Below are 24,972 nucleotides of genomic sequence, written 5' to 3' on the forward strand. Positions count from 1 at the left end.
TTAAGATCATTGACAAGATCCTCCTGTATAGTTCTGGGCTGATTCCTCACCATTGTCATAATCATTGAACCTCCACATGGTGAGATCTTGCATGGAGCCGCAGACTGAGAGAGATTGACAGTTATTTTGTGTTTCTTACATTTGGGAATAATCACACCAACTGTTGTCACTTTCTCACCAAGCTGCTTGGTGATAGCCTTGTAGCTCATTCCAGCCTTGTGTAGGTCTACAATCTTGTCCCTGACATCCTTGGGCAGCTCTTTGGTCTTGGTCATGATGGAGAGTTTGGAATCTGATTGATTGCTTGCTTCTGTGGACAGGTATCTTTTATACTGGTAACAAACTGAGATTAGAAGCATTCCCTTTAAGAGAGTGCTCCTAATCTCAGCTCATTACCTGTATAAAAGAAACCTAGGAGCCAGAAATCTTGCTGATTGATAGGGGATCAAATATTTATTTATTTAAATGCATTTTTCTGGATTTTTTTGTTGTTATTCTGTCATAATCCTGCCACTAAAATTAAAGACTGATCATTTCTTTGTCAGTGAGCAAATGTACAAAATCACCAGGGCATCAAATACTCCCCCCATCACTGTATATGGGTGCAGGTATATACTTATGTAATATATGTTTTCTGTTGAGAGCAGACAACAGAATTTCATTTTTAATGTGGGCCAGTATGCTCACAGTAAAAAAAAAGACACTAAAGGGTATCTTATCTTATATTTATCTTATCATATCATCTTACCTTAGCTTATCTTATCCTATCTGTTCAATCACCTAAACAAACTACTTTATATTAAGTGCTAAGTGCATAGAAGCTTTTGGTAAAGCTACACATACCAACTTTATGAAGTCTATCATAAAAAACCTATGGTAAGCACTGTGCCCAGAATTATGAATATCTTATATATGCTTTATAGATAGATAATTTATAAAATTAATGTTTATTGATATTAAGTCCATTGCTTCTATGATATTTGACAAAATAACTCCTCAACAATCTTATATATTAACTACAGATTAATGTATAATATATACATTAACCATAGAATGAATGGCACAATAATCAAAACACACTGTGGCTAAAGTTCACCTTATCGTTAATCTGTTGGCAGTGAAATACTCAAATTTGCTTGGAAATTTTTCATGGAAAAATTCTCCTCTTTCAGGAAGAGTGTATTAACTCACCCAATGGTTGCAGCTGACAAAATTATTGCTGTTTTAGGATGCTAATGAAATAACTGAATTGTTAAATGTTTTAATCCACCTGAAAAATTTCTATAAAGTAGTATCCTTCCAGACAGCACTATTTCTTGTAGTGCTGTTTTACACACTCATACACACATCTGTATTTACCTTTCACTCAGCATTTTCTCTTTTGTGGTCCTCAATATTGTGGAAAAAGTATTTATAAATTGCAAGTAACTTTTGGGAGTGATGTAATAGTGCCTTTTAGTTTCCTTCAAGTATTTCTCAATTATTATAGATACATTCTTGTGAATATTAACAGTCATGGGGATAAGAATATCTCTTAAATTCTGTAAAGACAAATGAAAAGACCTCACTTTATACAATGTTTAAGAATTGAAATGTATATTATGTTCTCAGTAATTTCTTGTTCACGCTCATCAGTTTGTATTGGCTCTCTCTTTTTTGTTGTTCCTTTTCTTCTCTCCATAGGGGAAGGGGAGGGTGCTGAGTCTAAAAGTTGTAACTCCTTGGTGATAAGATTTATTTGTGATGCTTGTGTTCTCCTCTTACTATAGTGTGAACTCATATGTTATAAATATTTTGGGATTTTCAGGGTGGTTTTTTTTTGCATACCATCAACATTTACTCATGAAAAAACTAATCCAGTTGAATGCATCTTTTCTAAATTAGGAATTGTTGCAATTCATAGTAATAGTCATAGCCTTATTTGGGGAGGTAGAGTATATTTTTCAGTAGAGAAATAAAATTCCTATAGCGGATGATTTTGCAAATTACCCGCTAACAAGTATATCTGAAAATGGAATGAGAATGAACCTATACTTAATCCCAGTAGCTTTCTGCTGCTATCACTACCTTCTAGCCAGCCAAAGGAGTAGATGAGCCAAATTTTGTAGGTTTTATATAATGGTGATTTGGTAATTTGTGCTTGCTCAGACCAAAGCAGTGGTAGTATCTGGCATTTCAATTTCCCCAACATTCTCCATGAGCCCTAGAGACCCACCTAGTTATGATTACTGAAACTGATTGAAATGTTTGAAATGAAATTCAATGGTGAAAAGAGTAAGGTTCTACATTTAGGCAACAAAAACGAAATGCACAGGTTCAGTATAGGTGGTACCTTTTTTCAACAGCAGTAACTGTGAAAGGGATCTTGGAGTCCTAGTGGACAACCATTTAAATATGAGCCAGCAATGTGCAGCAGCTGCCAAAAAAGCCAACACAGTTCTAGGCTGCATAAACAGGGATAGAATCAAAAATCACTTGGAATACTGCATTCAGTTTTGGTCACCATGATGTAGAAAAGATGTGGAGACTCTGGAAAGAGTGCAGAGAAGAGCAACAAGGATGATTAGGGGACTGGAGACTAAACATATGAAGAACGTTGCAGGAACTGGGTATGTCTAGTTTAATAGAATGAAGGACTAGGGGAGACATGATAGCAGTGTTCCAATATCTCAAGGATTGCCACAAAGAAGAGGGAGTCAAACTATTCTCCAAGGCACCTGAGGGTGGAACAAGAAGCAATGGGTGGAAACTAATCAAGGAGAGAAGCAACTTAGAACTGAGGAGAAATTTCCTGACAGTTAGAACAATTAATCAGTGGAACAGCTTGCCTCCAGAAGTTGTGAATGCCCCAACACTGGAAGTCTTTAAGAAGATGTTGGATAGCCATTTGTCTGAAACGGTATAGGGTTTCCTGCCTAGGCGGGAGGTTGGACTAGAAGACATCCAAGGTCCCTTCCAACTCTGCTATTATATTGTATTGTTTTCCCAGAGTCTTTAAAATGAGCTATCACAATTCATGAACAGTTTCAATCAACCTGAGTTCATAAGTGAGAATAATATATTATAGATTCCATTTTGATAAAATATATTCACATCATACCTCATTTCTCAATGTCTCATTTTGGCTAAAATAACTTTTTGCTACATGGCAAAGTGCCTCTTCAGGCCAATTTTCATACCAGTCTACTGTACAGCAATTCACAATGGCAGGATATATCTGTATATATTGACGGAAAACCAGTCCTGTAGGATTTACTGTCAAAACTATATGAAGGTTGTGGCGTACTCTCTAGGAAAAATAAATACTGTGTGAAAACTCTAGTAAAACTATTATTTCTTTGAAAATATACATGCATTAATATTTAGATTATAATTCATTAGACTATGATAGTACATACTTACAAAAATAATTTTCATTGAAATAAGAATTGCACTGCAAATTATAGAATGATACAGGTAGATATTTAAATGATAGATAATATTTGCCCCCAAATTCAAAGGACAGGTTGTTTCTCTATATGAGTCACTTTGAACAATTATGCAAGTAACAAGGATTCAGGCAATTCACTAATTCAGCTTCCAACACAGAGATATCAGTTAGTACTCATAAAGGTGAGATGTAATGTTCATTTTTAACGGGTTTCTTTCAGACCAGATGATACAAAACCATCCTTGGTGGAGATAATCAAAATTTCTATCATTCATTAAACCAAATTTCTTACTCTGCCTTTGCAAGAGTCAAACAGACATGGATGTCTTCAAAGCTATAAATAACAGCTTGTCCCATTCCTGGCTTGATTTATCTATTAATAATGGGACAATTAAATTCAATGAGCACAACTCTGGATCTTGCTGTTAATGTAGAACTCAAGCTGGAATGGATACAGCAATTTCACTGAGAACATATTGATTACAAGAAATTAGTACATACATGTAAGAAGAAGGAATACATATCATCCAATTTGTTGGAATCCTTAGTCATTTCGGAAGCTGATGTGAGTGATTCAATAATGTTATTCAACTCATCCTTCTCAAATAGGTTGGGTACTTGTCCTGATTTCAGAATACAACTTAGGACTTCCAAAATTGATTCCTAAGAAAAATAATACCAATTAAGTATCTTCAGAAGCCTTGGGTTGGAGCAATATAGATTTTGTCATTTTGACAAAATGACAGTTTTTTACAGACACTTTTACTGGAGCTCCAGCTATAAAGTTAAAGTTATTTTGTGTCAACAGTGTAATAGTTCCTATTTTAATAATTTATTAGCAAACTGGTGAAAATGCAAACAAAGTCAGCTCCCAATACTTCTCTAACCTCTGATGACAATCCAGATATATTAAGATTAAGAAAGAAGGGAGAAACAAGATAGTCAATTTTAACAAGCATTTAATTAACATGATACACATTTAATATGTATACTAATTTATAGTCTGTGTAGGCTTACTTGAATTATATCTGAATCTGTAATAAGAAGAACAGTCCTCTTGCCTTCTGCTCCAGCTTGTTTATAGACTTTTTTAATATCCTCTTGAAAATGTGCAAAGGTGTAACTATAGGAAGTAGATAACCTACAGATACTGCATTCAGATATATAACAGGCTAAGGCTACACAGGTTGCTTTTCCAATGCCATTCAGTCCAATCTGTTAATAAATATTAAAAATGTTAGATAAACATCAGGTAAGAAAAAATGATTTACTAAAACAAATCTTCATGTATTAAAATGTTTAAATAATTTTTAGAATGCAGGATAATAATAATTGTGGCTTAGTGACAAGTGTTTTAATGACATATGGTATTTAAAATTTACCTTGATTTAAGGCAGTGGTTCTCAATCTGTGGGTCGGGACCCCTTTGGGAGTCGAACCACCCTTTCACAGGGGTCGCCTAAGACCATCAGAAAAAACATATTTTCAATGGTCTTAGGAACCGAGACACCAATTTTATAGTTGGGGGTCACAACATGAAGAACTGTATTAAAGGGTCGCGGCATTGGGAAGTTGACAACCACTGATTTAAGGTGTGCTACTTTTAAATAGAGACAAACCATTTTGACATCTTATATAATATATCCAATTAAAAATAAAGTTTCTTACCAGTGTCATATGACTATTTTGTTGCCGAAAAACCCTTGCAGCTCTAACTACATGCTGTACTGCTTCTTTGAAAAATACCATGGAGATCTAATGAAGAGAAAGCAGAAATGTAGGAAATAGGGGGGAACTTCCTTTCAAAACACCTTTCAAACATGAAAGAGTTAAAGGACAAGCAAAATCTAACCCTTCTATCTTGGGATCTGGCATAAACATTCTGGGAAAACGAATGCTAAAGATGCATTCAGGACTAAGATTATTCCTCTCTCAGGTAAGTTTTTCAAACAGAGAACAGCTAGCTTATTTTAATTGTTTTTTCTCTCTCTCACAAGAGTAGCTGGAACATATTCTGGATTGGTTCAAAGCCTGATAATCTCATTTCCCAGAGATCTGTAATTGATGATCTAGAAACAGTTTTGGTCACATACAAATTGTGCAAGCTTGATGTCAATTAGAATTTTGATTTATTTCATGGATGTATGTTGTTTGACTTTCTCATTCTTAGTCCCATTCTTGGTCTTGTGCTTTTTTATCTATATTCCTGGGTAACAAAGCATCCTGAGATAAACTGAGATAAACTTTGCAGGCTCAATTGGTATTTTCTCTTAGTTTTCTTTTCTTTTGGGGGTTTCCAACTCCTTTCTGATTCCTTAACCTAAGAATAGATACCAAAGCCCTCCGTTTCTAATTGAATCAATCCTCTCATTCTGACAAATAATTGAGCCTTTATTATATGCCCTGGCAACCAGTTTAAGCAATAGAAAAGTCAAGTCGGTTTGCCTCTCTCCCTTCTCAAGTAAACAAGTGTAAAAGAAGGCTCCCCCACCCCAAGTGTTGTGGCAAGGCACAGGAAATTGTGGTTGGAAGATATAGAAACCCCATCATATGCATACCTAGTATTGTGCATATTTAACTGTGCTTCATTACAAAGCTACCAAAAATCTGAATGGTATTCCATATAAAATCGATGGAATGATTCAATGAAATTTGGAAAAGAACAGGAGTTAGAAAAAGTATAGCAGAAATGAGCTATATAAGAACATTTGTTTTTCTTTCTCTATTTTTAACACTCAAAAGCACAATAGGATGGAGAATTTTGCTTGAAAAAGGAGCAATCCCCAATCTTTGTAAATGAGGAATCTCTTAGCTACTCAGTGCAGATGAAAAATAAGCAATTAATATTGCCGATAGAAATTTGAAATAGGAAATATTGAACTACATCATAAAAATAATTTCAGTTATTTCTTTATTGATTTGTATACTGCTCAATCTTCCCAGATTTGAGGAGCTTAAAAAAGTAAGCCATAGAATAAGAAAACAGAAACATAGATCTACAATAAATATAGCCCAACATAGAACAATCATCCCACAAACCAAATAAAATAAATGGAGAAAAATAAATACATATTGTCATTATATCAGTCAATGAAAGCTCTCTGGAAGAGTTGTGTTTTCATCAGCTTTCCAGCTTCCAGACAAGACTAATACTGAAAGGACCAATCTTATTTCCAGAGCAGGCGGTTCTGAAGCATTGGCATCATAACTAAAAAAAAGTATTTCCTGGCTCCAGCCAGCATCACCTCATGAAAATGGGATACTACCAATAGCTTTTCCAAAAAGTATTGCCTCAGATGAGTCAACCCTGGTTGGAACTGGCAATTTGGTTGCTAAGCCAGATAGGATTTTACAAGATGTAGCAGTTTGCAGTGGCCCACATTGACTGACAGAGTCACTATTAGCGTAATACACATACTGTATATGTGGACTTGCCCTGACTATCAATACCTTTCTGTATGCCTTTTAAAATCCTATCTGGCTTAGCAATCAAGCTGATTGCTCCAATCAGATTATCTTCAAATGCTTTTCATATAGAATATATTACAGAAGTGCAACCAAGTGGCAATAAAGATATGAGCCACTGTAGCTAAATCCTCCTGTACCAGGTAAGGTGGCAACCAAGGTACTAGACATAGTTGAGCAAAGGTTCTTCCAGCCCCAGTCTTCATCTGCACTTCCAGCAGGAGGTGTTACGGTCCTCAAATCAAGCACCTGCTCCTTTAGGACAGTACCACACCACACTCACATCCCTTGAGAGATAATATTAGAGCTGATGAACAAACTGGTGAACAAACAGCACCTCCATTTTGTTTAGGTTCAATTTTGCTAATTTATCTTTCATGTATATATGACACTTCAATCATAAATTGATTCTAAGCAGCAATCAACCAAGTTTTAACTTATGTCATTACACCCAGAACCCTACAGCCTTGAGATGGCACAAAGCTTCAATGGCATCTCCGGAACAGAGCAACAGAGTTAAAAAATCAAGCTGAGTGTTATCTGCATATTGATGATCCTGAACTAACAGATAGAAGAAACTACTTATCAATTCTGAATTATCCATTCTAATTTTCCTTGTTATCCCATCTTTCTTGAATATAGCTGGGACTTGAATTTGAGGAGGAATGCCATATGACATTTTTATTTAACTACAGTACTTAGCTGCTCAACTACCTGTGTCCTGCTATTTGTGCATAGGGGAAAATTAGAGGAAAGTAGATTGTCCAGTGTCATAAGAATTTTTACGAAGGACATCTAGCACCTAAGATACATGTATACACTATTGGCTCACATCACATAGCAATTACAATACATCAATATTAAATAGAATTTCAAAAAATACCTCTGACTCTTTTATTTGCATTCTCATATAATAGTCTTCCAGTGTCGAATGAAGAACCTTCCGGCTAGGTACATTTCTATATATTCTCCTATCTAAAGGTACAGTGTAATCTAGAAAATCTACAAATAGAGGAGACTCCTCCATCAACTTCTCCTTTGTCCAGGAAATCTACAGGAATAATTTTGTAATTTGAAATCTTTATCAGGCTAATGATCTTTCTTAGACAAGCTAAAAGTCACTATGTATCTAAATTTTGAGATATATAGATTATGAAATACATTAATACAAATTCTCAAATACAAATACTGCCTCATGGAAAGGAAGAGAAAGAGCACACAAATATATATCAGATCATGTTGGCATCATATATATAAACAGTATATGCATCATACCTATAAGTACACTTACTTTAAAATAATTGTGGAGCTCATTTGAAAGAAACTGATAAAATGTCTCCTTCTCTGCTAGATCAACTAGACGATCATGGAAAATTCGAGTAGATTCATGTATGAACAATAATGCTGTTGTTTCTTTTGAGACAATGACTGACTTGTGGGCTTGAAGTAGTCCTTCAAGTACCTATAATATTGATTTTAACAGTAACTTTTTAAATTGAAGCTATATTCACATTACTATTGAAGTTACTAAAACTTTTAAGATACTTTCTGAACTGATTTCATGTTTTATCATGCTATGCTACCCCAAAGTTGCTTTAGGTATTTTACAATGGTGCTTAATAGCACTGAAGGGTGGGATATCCATTTCATATATTAATAAAAGAAACAATGATTTCCATTGTTAGATGACAGAATTATCCTTCAAAAGAAATTTAATTTCACAGGTATTGATAATATAAACCTTAATCACCAACATATTCAGAATAAATGTTAATAGCAGCATCACCTTCGTACAAACAAGAAATCCCAACTATTATTATTCACTGAAAACTATGTCCATGAATATGTAGAAATGCATTTCTTATCCAACTCAGAAAGGTGGCACTAAGTCTGAACTTGATTCTATGGATGGATAAAATTTGCAATAATCTTAAATTGATAATACTTGGGATATCTCATAAAATTATGTCTGTACATCTATTTTACTAATAGGGATCATATTTTGAATAATTTACAAAATTACAGAATTCCTGTGTCATTACAGAGTGCTACATATAATTTTGCAAATGTTTGCTTCTTTCTTAGAAAATTTCAGACAACTACAGTAACTGCTATATTTTCCTCAGTTATCCCTTTTTGATAAGGACAGGACTAAAGCTTTAACCAACATAGACCCAGTTTTCTCTTCTCTTTCTCCATACTTTATGTGCATATTGACTAATAATTATTCACTTGTGAACATTCCTTGTTTATATAGTAGTATTCATGTATGTTTTATTGAGTATGATGACGCAGGGTTCATAGCAGGAAAAGTAAAAGGAAGCAGAGAGACAATAAAGAAAAAAAAGGGGTTTGTGATTGTTCAGTAAAATGTATAATCCTGGTTTAAAATCCTCCTCTCCTTCACATTTTGAGAGTTTTGATCATAACCTATTTATGTATTTCTTTTAAGCAACCTTTCTATTTAAAAGTCTTTTTGCTTTCCTATTCTATAATTTATGGAATACAGACAGTCTTTTTAGTGACTGTTCAGGAACCATAATGATTGAAAAGTAATCTTATGACCAATCCTTGCATTTACAACCTTCTTTAGTCTGTAAAGCAAAGGAGGGTTGAAATAAGATCATAAGCATAGTCACTAAACACTTAGCAACTGCTTCTGTCAATGACTGACTTGTGGGTCCCAAATGTGGTCACCAAATGAGGCTACCTATATTTCACTGATTAACCATTAACCAATTGAAAAATCAAGAAACACAAACCTTAAAAAGATCTCGTAGATTAAATATGTAATGGCATTTAGCAGGTGTTGGAAGCATTTTATACAGCATTCTATAGTACAGTGCAATAGAGCAACACGTTAAATAATCTGTACACTTCTGAACTTCAACCAAGAATCTATTAATGTAAAAGTATGTTCCCAGACGTACCTACAAAAATATTTTATACATTTAAAAAAATGTAAACATTTTCCATTTAATATAATTTAATAATAAAGATGCTAAATTATGTACATTACTTTAAAAAACTGTTGTTAACATAGCTATATTAGACTACATTATTTTAGATATTTGCAAACTAAATTGTAAGAATTTTACATAATGTAATAAAACAGGCTTTATGGAAACAGCAATGTGTAATAAACTGTCTAAATGTACACTTTAAAAAGCATTTGAGAACATTCAAGCAATCATAACTATTATAATTATCAGTCTAGATGCAGTATCAATTGCTCTACAGATTGTTCAGAATTATACTGAACAATCTATGACCCATAGTGTCATTGATTCAGAGATATTTCCTTACTACATTCCTCAATGCCTTCAACAATGGCAGAACTTCTAATATTTTGCCTTCATTAGACAACTTTCACCCAGTCTCCAACCTTTCCTTTTGGGGGAAGGTTATTGAAAGCGTGGTTGACATGCAGCTTCAATGGCCCTATATGAAGTAGTGTATCTGGACCCTTTTCAGTCTTGGTTTATGGTACAACACTGAGACAGTATTTCTTATGTGTGCTAATGATCTCTGGTGGGCCTAGGATGGGGGTCATGCATCTGTCTTAGATATTTCAGTGGCTTTTGATATTGGCATGCTATCCTTGAGGATTGGTACTGGGAGTTGAAAGGCATGGTTTGTGGTGGTTCACCTCCTTTCTCAATGGTCAGTTGGTGAGGATGGGTGAGGAGATGTAGAGTTCTAAGTCACTGTAAAGTTAGGTGCCTCAGGGCACTGGTCTCTCCCTTTTCCTCTTTAATATATATATGAAACCACTGGTGAAGTCACCTGATGGTATGGGATAAGGTATCATTGGTATTTGGTGATACAGAGCTATATATTTCTACCCTGGATGGACATTTGAGGCTGTTGCAGGGCTGCCTGAGCAGCTGGAGGTTTTAAGGCTCTTGATGGGGATGAACTAACTTTGACTGGGCTTTTGATACCAGGGTCTAGTCATTTTGAGCATGGTTATACTCCCCCATACCAAGCAGGTGCACAATTTGAGAGTTCTCCTAGTTTCATGGCTTATGCTTGGCGAGCAAGTGGCAACTGTGGTTGGGGGGGGGGGTATAGAGTGTATAGATTTGTGTTGTCCTCCAGTTGTTGTCTTTCCTGGATCAGGAGGCTTTGTTCATGGTCATTCATACCTTAGTCACCTCCCAGTTGTAGGTGCTTTATATGGAGCTGCTTTTGAGGACAATTTGGAAGTTACAACTAGTCTGAATTGCAGGAGCTCACACAGCATTGGGTGTCCATAGGTTTGTCCATATTACATATTTCTTGCACGAACTGTTCTAGCTCCCAGCTTCTTCCAGATGCAATTCAAGATGCTGGTTATTAGTTTTTAAGCTCTGCATAATACAGGACCTAATTATTTGTAGGACTGTCTCTCCCTAAGGATACATGTCCATCCCACTAGATCAGATAGGATGAGCATGCTCCAGGTCCCCTCCCTGAAATCATGCCATCTAATGGGACCATGGAAATATACTTTTTCTGTGGCTGCCATTACCTTGTGAAACATTCTTTTACCAGCGATTCAAGAGCCCCACCCCCTTCTATCTTTTTAGAAAGTTAGTAAATTCTTGTTCTTTATTGAGGCACTGGATAGAATTGTTATGATTGATTCAGAGTTAAAGGAGGAAACCAATGACAAGTAGCCAGCTCCAGGTGTGGTAACAGATCATGAGCAGTTGCTTCAAAGTCACCAGGTGGAATTTCGTCTGAGCAGGCAGAGAAGGTGGGATTGGCCAATATACCAGCAGACACAGCTGCTGTTGTATTCCAAAGATGAAGATGCAGAATTACTGCTCCATCCCAATGCAACAACAAACAGCTCCAACAATGCAAAAATAATACAGCAAAGGTGCTCTGCAAAACTGCTTGCAAGGAAGGAGTTTTACCCTGCTAAACAAGAAACAACTATTAAAACAAAGTGGCAAACCCAAGTCCCCCTGTTGACAACCATGTGTGTTCATGTGCCTTGACTCTTGGATTTCATGACTGTGACTTTGAACCTGGAACGGCTGACAAAATTACTATAGGCTCTTTGCCTTTGGATTTCATCTGACTACTCTTTTGCTCATTATTTTGATTTTGGAAATCTGTAAGCTAAATTTATATAGGAAGATAATATGGAAGGAGGGCAATTGAGCCTGCTGTGGGGCATCCCAGAGGGATTATTATGGCACAAGGTTTTGTTTCAATATTTTATTGTTTTAGAATTGTTTTGTTAATTAGTTTTATTGTGTTGTAAACCACATAGAGTTGCTTAAAATGGCCATATAAATCTTTTAAATAAATAATTAGTAAACACTTTTTAATGGAATGAGCAGAGAATGTTTGCTAAATACATAGTATGGGAGAATAGCCCTATTCTATTCATCCCCAAAAGCCTGTTTCATACAGGACATGCAGAATATCAGTGTTTGTTTCAATCCAGGATCTTTCAGGGCCCAACAGTCACATAATAACTGATAACCATTAATTGAAGAAGTCTGTCTTCCACAAGAACACAACATTGTCAGTGAACTTGAAATATTGCAAAAAAAAAGTAATGTAATGCAATATTTCAAGCAGCAAATATTCCAGTCTTGCCTGTTCTATTTGCCACTTTTGTTGTTAGAAAGACAATTCAGCAATACTCCAGATGATAAACTTTGCTTCACTAACTGCTAGAAATAGTGCCTAATGCACTTTTGCTCTCTTCTAGATTTTGTGGTGAGATGACTTAACAATGTACTTTCTAACCATTTCTCACAACTACTCAGAGAAGGGTAATTCTTCTTCTCTTAGCTGACAATAACTGCATACTTCCAAAAAGGTTGCTAAATTGATTGTTAAGTGCCATCATTATCCAACTTTCTAGTGTTCAGCAATTTTTCAATCTTCAATTCCTTTTTTATATAAGGGCATTTCTATAAAAACCCTGGTGATGCACTGGTTAGAATGCAGTATCTGCAGGCTAACTCTGCCCATAGCTAGGAGTTCAATTCTGTCCAGTTCAAGGTTGACTTCCTTCTTTTGAGGCCAGTAAAATGTGGACCCAGATTGTTTGTGGCAATATGCTGGCTCTGTATACTGCCCAGAGAGTGCTGTAAAGCAGTATGGAGTGATATGTAAGTCTAAATGCTATTGCTATAGTTATAATTTTCAGTTATGTTTCATTACGTTTTTTTGCTCTTTGTATAAGTAAATAAATAAATGTTTTGTGATAATTACCTGGAAAATACGTTGCAAAGACTGTAAGGAAGTTGTAGGCAAAACTAAGATGCAAAAATGGGATAGAAGACGAGTACTAATCTCATTACTTCCTACATTTAGAGGTGTACAGCATGCAATTGTGGCAATGTCCTTAATATACTGTTAGAAAAATACATGATAGCATTTTTTTAAAAAACCCTATAAATCAACATATTTATAATATTGTTTTACCAGTTCAGAATGACTGATAATGAACCTATACATTCTTATGAAAAAGTTCTAATGCAATTAAAAGAAATCAATCTGTTCCTAGGGTAATACAGAACTTCATACATCACAAATATAGACAAAAGTACAAATCTCCTAGGAAATCCTTTAGGTTCATTAAGATTTTTATTCAATAACCCCCCCCCCCCCAAAAAAAAATCAACTTCAAAACCAAAAAATGTATATGTAATCATCCGTAATATAACTGTAGTATAATTCATAATGTAATTAATATAGCTCAGAATCTCAAGATAGCTGCTGACTGTATAATTAAAAAACTTAATTGAAAAATCAAGTAACTAAAAGATCTGCAATTCTGAGAGCTAAATCAGATGAACACAACAAATTAATTTACTTAAAACTCTGATATACTTCAATATTTTAAAAGATAAGCTCAAGATTCAAAGGGATTTTGGAAAACTTGAACATCGAGTCCTATCCTTTCCAACAAGGTGCAGGTCAATAGTGAGAAAAGTAAAGTCCTGCCCTTAAGCAGTAAAAACCAAATGCATAGGTAAGAATAGGCAGTAACTGGCTGAACATTAATAATTGTGAGAGCGACCTAGGTGTCCTAATGAACCACCGCTTAAGTATAAGCCAGCAGTAAAAACCAAATGCATAGGTAAGAATAGGCAGTAACTGGTTGAACATTAATAATTGTGAGAGCGACCTAGGTGTCCTAATGAACCACCACTTAAGTATAAGCCAGCAGTGTGCTGCAGCTGCCAAAAAAGCCAATGCAGTTTTAGGCAGAGGGATAGTGTCAAGTCAATGAAAAATGATAGCATCACTTTACACCATGCTGGTGAAACCACACTTGGAGTACTGCATCCAGCTTTGGCCACCCTCCCAAAAAAACGTTGAGACCCTGCGAATGTGTATAGAAAAGCAACAAAGATGACAAAGAGCTTTGAGGTTAAATCATATGACAAATGGTTGAGGGAGCTAAATATGTACAGCCCATCAAAGAGAAAGATGGTGGGGACATCAGAGGTGGTATTCAGCTAGTTATCTCCAGTTCAGGCAAATCAGTAGTGGAGGCTACGGGAGGATCTGCCCACTCTCCCCAACATCATGCATGAATACTGCACATGCGCAGAAGGCAGTGAGCATGCACACATGGCGTGTGTGCTTACATTTGTGAACACACGTGGCTGGGGGAAAGGCCTTGGTGGCTGGAGGCAGAGGTCTGGTTCCTGTACTAGGACTCCCATGGTCTTCCCCACTCCTAAGGTACCCTATGTGCTTTTAATGACACGCATATTCGATTAACAAATGCTTTGGGGAGAGGAGGATGAGGCTTGTTCATTTAATGAGTTCCAATTAACAAATCCTTGGATTATTAATGTAATTAGAAGGCTCCATTACATTTGTAACTCAAGGATTACCTGTACTTTAAAAATGAATTTAAAAATCCTAATTTCTCTGCTAAACCTATGTGCCTAAGAATCTAGGCCACCTAACATGAGAATGAATTTCAACTGATCCAGAATACTATATTTACATGACAAATGTTTAATGAAAAGATCTTAATTTAACAAAAATCAAAAATAACAAAAGAAATTATATCCATATTAAACATACTTTCCATTCAAGGTGTTTAACGTCATAAAATCCACCCATCTCCACAAACTGACGGATGAATTCTAATGGTGGCTTGGATCCATATTCTTCTGTGATTGGTATGTTCAAATCATCAATAAACAATAGTGTCTTGAAATAAGTAAAATAAAAACCAAAAATGCTTATCACAATTGAAGTATATTAACAAAAACATGAGACATTTAATTTTTATCTGTGGTATTTTTGTTTTTACATATAATAAGTATGATCCATTATGCATATATATCAAGGCATTGGTCTAGAAGACCTCCAAAGTCCCTTCCAACTCTGTTATTCTATTCTACAGTATATATTGTATTCAGTCATTGAAAAGGTTGCTTAGAAAATCACCCTAAATCCTAATAATTGGCTCCAACAAAGAGTTTATTATTATCTGAATTAGGATTGTTTGCATTTGATGGGACTATTCTACGTAATAGGTTTGCATGTATTCTGTTTCAGTTTTCACTACTAATGAAACATATTAAGTAAATCCATTTCTTGTTCACTTTTCCAGATGCAGCTGGTAATCTAATTCAGCAGATGCCTACAAATTTTGAAATACATGTCCAATTGCAATCCATTTCCTTCTCTCTCTCCCTCTCCCCCCTCTCTCTTTCTCTCTCTCTCTCCCTCTCCCAAAATTCGTTTTTGTATTGTTGTTTATTTTGTATAACTCTTGTCCTGTTTTCTTCCTCATTTCTTTCTGTATAACACAGGGATAGACAATTTGTTCTAGGCTGGAGAACACAACTTGCTTCTTGCAAGCTAAACTTTCTGATGCTGTCAGTAAAGGAGGATGTTTGAAACTTTTGATACTTTTTTGTGGCTTTCAGGGATTTTGCATGTAATTCTTGTTTAGCAACTATCTCATTTAGCAAATATCCTCAATTACAACAGTGACGAAAAACTAACTTTATGATGAAAAAGTCACTTTATAATTAATCCTACATTTATGACTTTTGCAGTTCTATAAAGCAAGGGGAACTGAAGTAAGATCTTAAGCACCATTGCAATTTCAATTTAGTGACAATCAGTATAGGGATTTAAAAATGATAATAGAAGCAATACTACTCCCAGAGTACTCCCACTACAATTCCTACCAATGCAATATTTAAAACACACAAAAGGAGTCCCGATTGCATTGCTAAATTTTGCTGACAAATTCCAGTTGCATAATTTTAGGAACACCCCCCCCCCCTGCTGGCGGGGAATAAGGATGAGAATGGTTCATCTCAAAAATACCTCAAATTCCCATTTATTCAATTATTTTTTGTCAGGATTGCATTACTCAAAGATGTCTATTTTATTGTTGAATTTAAGCAGCATGTTCTTAAAGCACTTTGAGAGTTGTTTTGCTATGAGTTTTATTTGCTAAAAATAGATAGGTAGGTAGGTAGATAAGTAGGTAGGAAGTTAGATAAGAAAGAGAAAGAAAGAAAGAAAGAAAGGAACGACGGACGCACGCCAGGCCGGAAGGCAGCAAGGAAGGAAGGAAGGAAGGAAGGAAGGAAGAAAGAAAGAAAGAAAGAAAGAATAAATTGGGAGCACTGGAATTAATTTGTTTTTTTTCTTCTAAAGTTTTAGTGGCTCCTATCCAGTAAGAGTAGTAATCATGAAACTGCCTCTAGAGACCACGAGAATCTGAGGTTCTTGAAACTTTTAAACGTTAATATGTTCTGTTTTTTGCTTTAGACTAATTGTGGTCAAATCAATTTTCTTTGAAATGAAGACTGAATAAACTGCTTATTATATATGTGATTAACAAATAAGCTTTCATTAAAGTTCTTACTTGTTTAGATTGTGGAGCACCCATGACATCTTTACTTCTCAGTATTAATTTCTGGGTGATCAAACTCTTCGTTTGAGCTGCACTTGTATGGGCACATAATTGTAATTTACAAATGATAGGCCCTGAAGATGGTTCTTCAACATAGGAATCCTCTCTTATTGAGCTGAGAGCTGAAACTTTAACAAATTGAATTGTTAGAATTTTACCTAATTTTAAATCTTTTTAGGGGTATGCAAAATATTTTCTGTTCAAGGTATTTCAAGCTAGAAACACCTCTGGTATGTTCAAATGTGACACAAATATGTCAATGATGGAATGAAGCATTTTGACTATGAAAGATTGTAAGTTTAAAATATTTTTCATATTTCAAATTATTTTACTATTATCATAAATTTACATAAAAAATAACAAGGTAAAATTAGCTATAATAGAATTTATAGCTGTTACTAAATAACAGTCACAATAAGAATCAGAATCAAGTAGAAAATAGGCATTCCAAACCAGCAAACTTCACCTGCATTACTATTGCATTTAAGGCAATTTAACTGCTATTGATCTGATTTTCCTGGTTAAAATAGATGCGTAATACTTTTGCTAATATAACTACCATATATAGAATTCCTTGTTAGAATACCACTTAGATATCATTTTTTGTAAAACCAAAGAAGTAAAACAGGTTGAACTCAATTCTTAGTAATGTTAAGACTGGTTTATACCGACATATATGTATTCAGAACATGCATAGGAAACATATTGTTTCCTATGATTATTAAAATTTGTAATCTGAAATGGCAGAAAGATTTTGAGAAATAAATAAGGTACTCTGCACAAAGCAAAAGAATAGAATCAGTTAAAAATTTAATAGTCAAACTTAGTCCATGCCAGTCATGAATCTTCTTCAAGATTCTCAACTTTGAGAATCATGCTTGGAAAACAACCACCTTTGATTCAGGTGGCTGTATCCTAAGCTAATATATCAATGCTTTAAAAGACTTGTAAGAAGGTTCAAAAGATTATGCCATAAATTAATTTCCTCTTCTATATTATTACTGTATTATGTTATTAATCTTATTTACACTATTTAAAACCTTATGGAGTCAATTAAAAATTCTTATAAATTAATTGGTATATTAAGCTGGCAGTGAAAGACACCAACATGCTCTCTATATGTACTAAAAAATCCAGGTGTGCATAGAGAAATGAAATAAAGTGAGAGGAATAAAATCCCTAGCTATTTTATGGAACCATTTTTTTATTTTCATTTACATTTGGTCAATCTTAATCTCTTTAGTGAATTGTTTTCTCATTAAGGATGTGATTTCAGTATTTAACATTAGGCATAATTTGGAATTTAAAGATCTTATTCCTTTAAAATGTAATATATCATTTAAAAAAGAAAATCTATCCCTAAAACATTTTCTTCTTTCTTTAAAATCAATTACATACGTAATTCTTTGGTTGAAGAATGTGTTATTTTCCAAGAGCTACGAAACTGATCTGTTTTCAGCATACTGTTGTTCCTCATCAAGCTAGACAGTAAAATATAAACACAGATTAAGAAAACACAAGATTGCTAGTTCTCTCACAAAACCATCGAACAAAAATGTGGTTGGAGTTATTACTTTCTAGAATTTTCCAGTATATTAAATCTGAACTATTGTTACTACACTATTGTTTATTTATTTATATAGATAAGTCATCAACATTAACAAATTTATTCAAAGAAAATATACCGAGTCATATCAGGATTGGCTGACTGTGATTTAGCTTTATATAAGCTCAGTGACTCCTCCCATGAATAGAAAAGTCATAAATCAAAAAAGGAGAAAAAATTGGAGACTAGAGATGCAGATATAAAGGATTCAAAAGTCTTCCAGTCCTCTACTATGATCCCAACCAGACTCAATTAAAAAAATGCCACTGTGAAGAAAAGATATATTCTCACTTGTTTTACCATTAACATACTAGTCAGGTATTGCTGAAATATTTAAGATCAATATATTCAAGAAAGAGCTTGCATTCTCCTCTAAATTTCCTAGCAGTTACCTTGACATTTTAGACTGGTTGTAGTGAAAAACCTCTCCTAATATTGTTTTCTTCCTTATATTTAATCCATCTTTTTGGAGTCTTTCAAGCATATTATCTATCATAATAGTCTTTCCACTGCCAGGATCGCCTAAAATTATAGAAGAGATTATCAGGCTTCTCTATTTACAATGAAGGAGATGAAGAAATTATAAAATTTGTAATTCCAATGAATAGAAACATTCAGCTGGATTTATAATTAATTTATAATTTGTAATTAAGAAAACACATTTCAAATAAAAGAAACAGCAAAATTATCTTAATTGAAAACTATTCTAACAAGAATTACTAATGGGAAATTAATATTGTATGCATACATTGTAATTTATAATGTATTTTCAAGTAAGCAAAAGATCAAAATGCATTATATTTTGTACATTTATTATGCAATATAAGTTGTGGGTGTTTGAGCCATATTCCATCGTTTATCTTGCATGAGATAGAAATTTCCCTTTTAAGGTTGATATGTAGTTTGAGGGTTTTCCTGGACGAAGCTCCTGGTTGAAGTGGATATTCAGCTGGACCAAGAACAATTATGTACCATCTGGTGTACCCGTTGAGACCTTTTCTAGATTGGGACCTTCAGACAGTCATTGATGCCCTAGTCACATCACAGCTTGACTACTGCAATATACTCTATACTCTATTGAACTGCCCTTAAAGACCCCTGGAAACTTCAGTCAATCCAGCATGAGGAGGCACAAGCAATAATGGGCTTTCCTCGTTATAATCATGTAGCACCTCATCATAATCATGTAGCCCCCAAAGATTGAATAATGCATATACTGGAAGACATGCTATTACAGGCCCAAAAATAAGCAAATTGATCCAGCAACTTGTTGCATTATTAGTTTGCTCATTATAGCACGTAAACTTTATGCAAGGTACCCTTTAATTAAGTAAAGTTGTTACAATATTTAAACTAATACTAACAATAATTAAAGTGTTTTAAAATAATGAAATTATATTTTAAATAATTAAATTGTTAAAAATTAAAGCTAAAAATTAGAATTATTATCAGTCAGATTTCAAACAAGGCTAGATATTGGTTCATCTTGTGTTGATTTTTCCATATATTGTACACTATATTTTTTAAAAAGGATTCTAACTTCCTAAATCACCTGATAACTTGATAACTATGTTCTGCATGAGAATTATATAACAATTCTCTTAACAATATCAATAGGCTCAAGAAGAGCAATTCAAGCCCCGCTCACTTACTGGGAGGAGGAAAGTTTCCCAAGAAATTTAGACAGTATAAATATAGCTTGTAAATAAATGGAATTTAAAGTGACTGGATTAAGTGACTCATAACTATGTTATATGCTTACAACTCTTGGACTCCATATGTCAAATCTGCTATAGAAATTAGCTAAGATTTTTTTTGCGGGGGGGGGGGGCAATCTTAACTTTCCATGTGTTGAAAATAACAATTAAATTCCAACTAGGCTCAGACAATGGAAAATACTATGTTTTACAGTTCTTAGATTTATTTAAAAATTTCAGTAAACTAGCATAGGCATTATAACTTAATTGCACAAGAGTTCTATAGTTCTATTATTTCAAATAATAGAATGAAAATATTATACTAGAGTAATCCAATAATTAATTGCAAGTATTTGTACAATTTGTATTTGTATTTGTATTTGGTTTATTTGTATGCCGCCCTTCTCCAGGAGGGACTCAGGGCGGCGAACAACTCAAAGGGGAAAGGGAACATAAACAACAGTACACATAATTAAAATACACGAAAATCACACAGCCATACCAGTCGAGAGGGGAGGGGAACTCATCAACCCCAGGCCTGCCGGCACAGCCAGGTTTTGATGGCTTTCCGGAAGGCCTGGAGAGAGGTGAGGGTCCGGATCTCTGCGGGGAGTTCATTCCAAAGGGCCGGAGCTGCTACAGAGAAGGCCCTCCCCGGGTAGTAGCCAGATGGCATTGGCTGGTGGACGGAAGGCCGACCCTGTGAGATCTGACGGGTCTTTGGGAGGTAATTGGCAGCAGGCGGTCTCTCAAGTACCCAGGTCCAATACCATGAAGGGCTTTATAAGTTACGACTAGCACTTTGAAGCGTATCCGGAGACCGATCGGTAGCCAGTGCAGTTCGCGGAGGATAGGTGTAACGTGGGTGTACCGAGGTACATCCACAATCGCTTGTGCGGCTGCATTCTGGACGAGTTGAAGTCTCTGAATACTCTTCAAAGGCTGCCCCATGTAGAGCGCATTGCAGTAGTCCAGTCTTGAGGTCACGAGGGCGTGAGTGACTGTTGCGAGTGCCTCCCGGTTCAGGTAGGGGCGCAACTGGTGCAACAGGCGAACCTGGGCAAATGTCCCCCTGGTCACAGCCGACAGGTGATGTTCTAAAGTCAGCTGTGGGTCCAGGAGGACTCCCAAGTTGCGCACCCTGTCTGAGGGGCATAAATTTTCACCCCCCAGCCTGAGTGATGGAATACTGGCCAAATTCTTGGGAGGAAAACACAACAGCCACTCGGTCTTGTCTGGATTGAGTACAAGCTTGTTAACCCCCATCCAGACCCTGACAGCCTCCAGGCACTGGCACATCATGTCAACCGCCTCACTGAGTTGGCACGGGGCGGACAGATACAGCTGAGTATCGTCCGCATATTGATGGTATTTGATCCCGTGCCGTCGAATGATCTCACCCAGTGGCTTCATGTAGATATTAAACAGAAGGGGGGATAGGACTGAACCCTGAGGAACCCCATATTTCAGGGGCCTAGGGGTCGACCTCTCTCCCCCAACTAACACCGACTGCGACCTGTCCGAGAGGTAGGAGGAGAACCACCGCCCACTCCCACCTCTCATAACCGTTGCAGAAGGATACCATGGTCGATGGTATTGAAGGCCGCTGAAAGGTCAAGGAGCACCAGGATGGAGGAATGACATCCATCCCTGGCTCTCCAGAGATCATCGGTCAGTGCGACCAAAGCGGTTTCCGGGCTGTAGCCAGGCCTGAATCCAGACTGAAAGGCGTCCAGATAATCGGCTTCATCCAAGGACCGTCGGAGTTGAGAGGCAACCACTTTCTCAACAACCTTCCCAATGAAGGGAAGGTTGGAGACTGGACGGTAGTTGTTCAAACTAGCTGGGTCCAATGATGGCTTCTTCAGGAGGGGTCTTACCACCGCTATCTTCAATGCCGGTGGGAAGAAGCCCTCCCGAAGAGAAGCATCCACCATCGCCTGGACCCAGCTCCGCGTCACCTCCTTGCTGTTCGCGACCAGCCAGGAGGGGCACGGGTCCAGTACACACGTGGCAGCACTCACCACTCCCATGGCCTTGTCCACTTCATCAGGAGCAACAGGTTGAAAGTCAGTCCAGAAGTGGTGTTCAAGACCTTCCCCTGGTACCCTGGCTGGCTCTGCGCAATTGGAGTCCAGGTCCATCCGAAGCCGAGCAACTTTGTCCCCGAGGAACTGGACATATTCCTCTGCTCTACCTTGTAAAGGGTTATCCGCAACCCTCGTATTTAGGAGGGAGCGGGTCACCCTAAACAAGGCGGCAGGGCGAGACTCAGCGGACGCTATCAGAGCGGCAATGTGATTGTTCTTAGCTGTCCATATTGCCGATAGATATGCTCCGATGCAGGTTTTCAGAAGTGCTCGGTCTGACTCGGATTTACTGGCCCTCCAGTGGCGCTCTAGGTGTCTCTTTTGGTGCTTCATCTCCCGGAGGTCCTCGGTAAACCAAGGAGCCCTCCTGGATCCACTGCTGCGGATCGGCCGTAAAGGCGCAATTCTGTGGAGAGCCTCAGACGCTACCGAGTTCCAAGTAGCAACTAAGGTCTCCACCGAACTGCGGGTGAGAGTATCAGGCATAACACCAAGCGCCATCTGGAAACCCTGAGGATCCATAAGACCCCTGGGGTGGAACCACCTAATCGGTTCCTCTTCCCTACAGCGGGGGATTGGTCTCCGAAAGTCAAGCCTCAGTAGGAAGTGGTCTGACCATGACAGGGGCAAGATCTCACAACCCCCAAACAAGATCACAATTCCACTGCTCCGAGAGAAATACGAGGTCGAGTGTGTGACCCGCTGAGTGGGTCAGGCCCTGAATTACTTGGGTCAAGCCCATGGCTGTCATGGGAGCCATGAACTCCTGTGCTCCATCAGAGTGTTCGCCGAGCGAAGGCAAGTTGAAGTCCCCTAGTATCATAAGTCTGGGGAACTCAACCGCCAGCTCGGCTACTGACTCGAGGAGCAAGGTGAGGGCTGTTGTCACGCTGTTGGGAGGCAGGTACGTCAACAACAAGCCCACTTGACCCGCAAGGTCCAACTTCACCAGCAAGGACTCACACCCGACAAGCTCTGGAGCAGGGATCCTACGAGGAACTAAAGACTGTCGGATAACAATGGCCACTCCTCCGCCCCTTCCCTGGGGTCGCAGTTGATGAAGCACCTGAAAACCCTCTGGACACATTTCTGTGAGGGGGACTCCTCCCTCCAGGCCCAGCCAGGTTTTAGTAATACATGCCAGATCTGCCCCCTCGTCTGTAATTAGGTCCTGGACGAGGGGAGCCTTATGAACCACAGATCTGGCATTTAGCAACAGCAACCTGAGACCAGGGTCCTGATTACTCACACCATCTGGCCTTGGAGTGGAACTCACAGGGCCGGAAGGGGGGATCCCTCGAATATAGGGAACCCTCCTTCCCCGGTAATGGCTTGCCCTGGTTCCCGCCATATCTGCCCCTCCCCATTATGACCCCAATGTTCCGGCCCACTCCCGCACCTGTGGTCCCTTCACCCTCTCCCCCAGCTACCGGGTTCATCGGCAGGCCCTTCGACACACACAACCAAGGGCCGGGACCAGGCACGGGGCCCCCTAGCACTTCTGCCAAAGCACTCAGTGCAGGAGGTCCCAGCTAAACTCCCGGCCCACCAAACACACCCATGCATACAACCGGTCAATCCCCACAATACAAGTTAAAAACAAAAAACAGCAATATAATAATAGAAGTGGGACATTCAGACAATCACAGTCATACCATACACTCCCCATACATATAAATATAAAAATTAAATAAAAATTTACAAATGTATAAAAATTAAGATTATGATTATGGTTATGAGCCTGCACAGTCCAGCCAATTGTATAGTCCAAAGCAGCCGGGAAATAGTGTCCAAACTTCCCAGGAAATAGATATCCGGAGTCCAAGGGTAGTGGGACATGAAATGATAATTCACAGTAGTCCAGAGCGAATCCAGGCAAGTCTGAAAGTCAAGTGGGCTGCAGGCAGTAAAGGATAACGGCAAAAGTTGAAGGGCCAGCCGCAGGAGACGGCGGCCAGCAGCACTCCCTCCCATCGGGGGCAAAGAACACCCGGGAGCCAGGGATAACCTCACGGTAAAAGGGGGGGGAGAACCCCACTCCCAGCTGTACCGTGACACTACCCGTGGAAGCAGCCCATCGGTAGGCCATCAGGCTAGTGACCCCACCCCCTCCCTCACCCTAATCCTAACCTTATCCTAACTATATCTTAAACTAACCCACCCTAAATTCTAACCTAACCCTACCCTGTCCCTAGCCTGACCCTACAGCGGCACAAACAGCAGAGGAGGCGTCAGGCAATCTCAGGGGGGTCGCCCCCCCCAGCAGTCACCGATAGCAGCTCCCACGGCAGCCAGACGGTTTCAGCCTGCTCTTCCAGGTTCCACGGGTGTCTTCGGCCCCACTGGTCGGGAGGCCACCGCCTGTCTCTCACCACAAGTGGCCCAACAAAGATTTGCAAAATAAGGCCCACAAACTCCACAGCATCCAGAACAATAAGGCCACAATCTTCAAGCGGCTAGACTATGATGTTGACAAGTGGCCTACAGAAAGGTTCAATTTTCAGCAACTCACACGGAAAAGCCTTGGCACTCCTGCCAGCCACGGCATTCTCAGGTGGCTATGATAATTGTAGCAATCAAGTGAGGGGACCCGCTCCTGGCAGCTGGGCTATAGCGGTCTTTCAGGCGCCGCTCACAGCAATCACGACGCTCCCAGCTAGTCTAGAGTCTCAGCGAACAAATAACACCTCAGGCAAGGTCTCCCAGTCAGCTGAGCCGCATTAGTTCTCACAATGCTGGCTACAGCGTCTTCAGCGTCTTTAGCACCTTTA

At 38.0% G+C, this 24,972-nt stretch overlaps 1 protein-coding gene across 1 annotated transcript in view; it reads right to left on the reverse strand.

The window, feature by feature from the left end:
- DNAH14 (dynein axonemal heavy chain 14) overlaps positions 1-24,972 on the reverse strand; it is a 227,018-nt gene that overhangs the window by 72,130 nt on the left and 129,916 nt on the right. Inside the window, exons 49-59 of the mRNA XM_032216059.1 lie at positions 16,761-16,930; positions 14,951-15,079; positions 13,118-13,258; positions 9,658-9,825; positions 8,187-8,357; positions 7,779-7,946; positions 5,099-5,185; positions 4,448-4,645; positions 3,932-4,093; positions 3,101-3,289; positions 1,360-1,541 (exon numbers count right to left, since the gene is read on the reverse strand). Of these exons, the coding sequence (XP_032071950.1) occupies positions 1,360-1,541; positions 3,101-3,289; positions 3,932-4,093; positions 4,448-4,645; positions 5,099-5,185; positions 7,779-7,946; positions 8,187-8,357; positions 9,658-9,825; positions 13,118-13,258; positions 14,951-15,079; positions 16,761-16,930 (1,765 nt within the window). The remainder of the gene's footprint in view (positions 1-1,359; positions 1,542-3,100; positions 3,290-3,931; positions 4,094-4,447; positions 4,646-5,098; positions 5,186-7,778; positions 7,947-8,186; positions 8,358-9,657; positions 9,826-13,117; positions 13,259-14,950; positions 15,080-16,760; positions 16,931-24,972) is intronic.

The sequence above is a fragment of the Thamnophis elegans genome, chromosome 4 (assembly GCF_009769535.1).
Source record: "Thamnophis elegans isolate rThaEle1 chromosome 4, rThaEle1.pri, whole genome shotgun sequence".
NCBI classification, from domain to species: domain Eukaryota; kingdom Metazoa; phylum Chordata; class Lepidosauria; order Squamata; family Colubridae; genus Thamnophis; species Thamnophis elegans.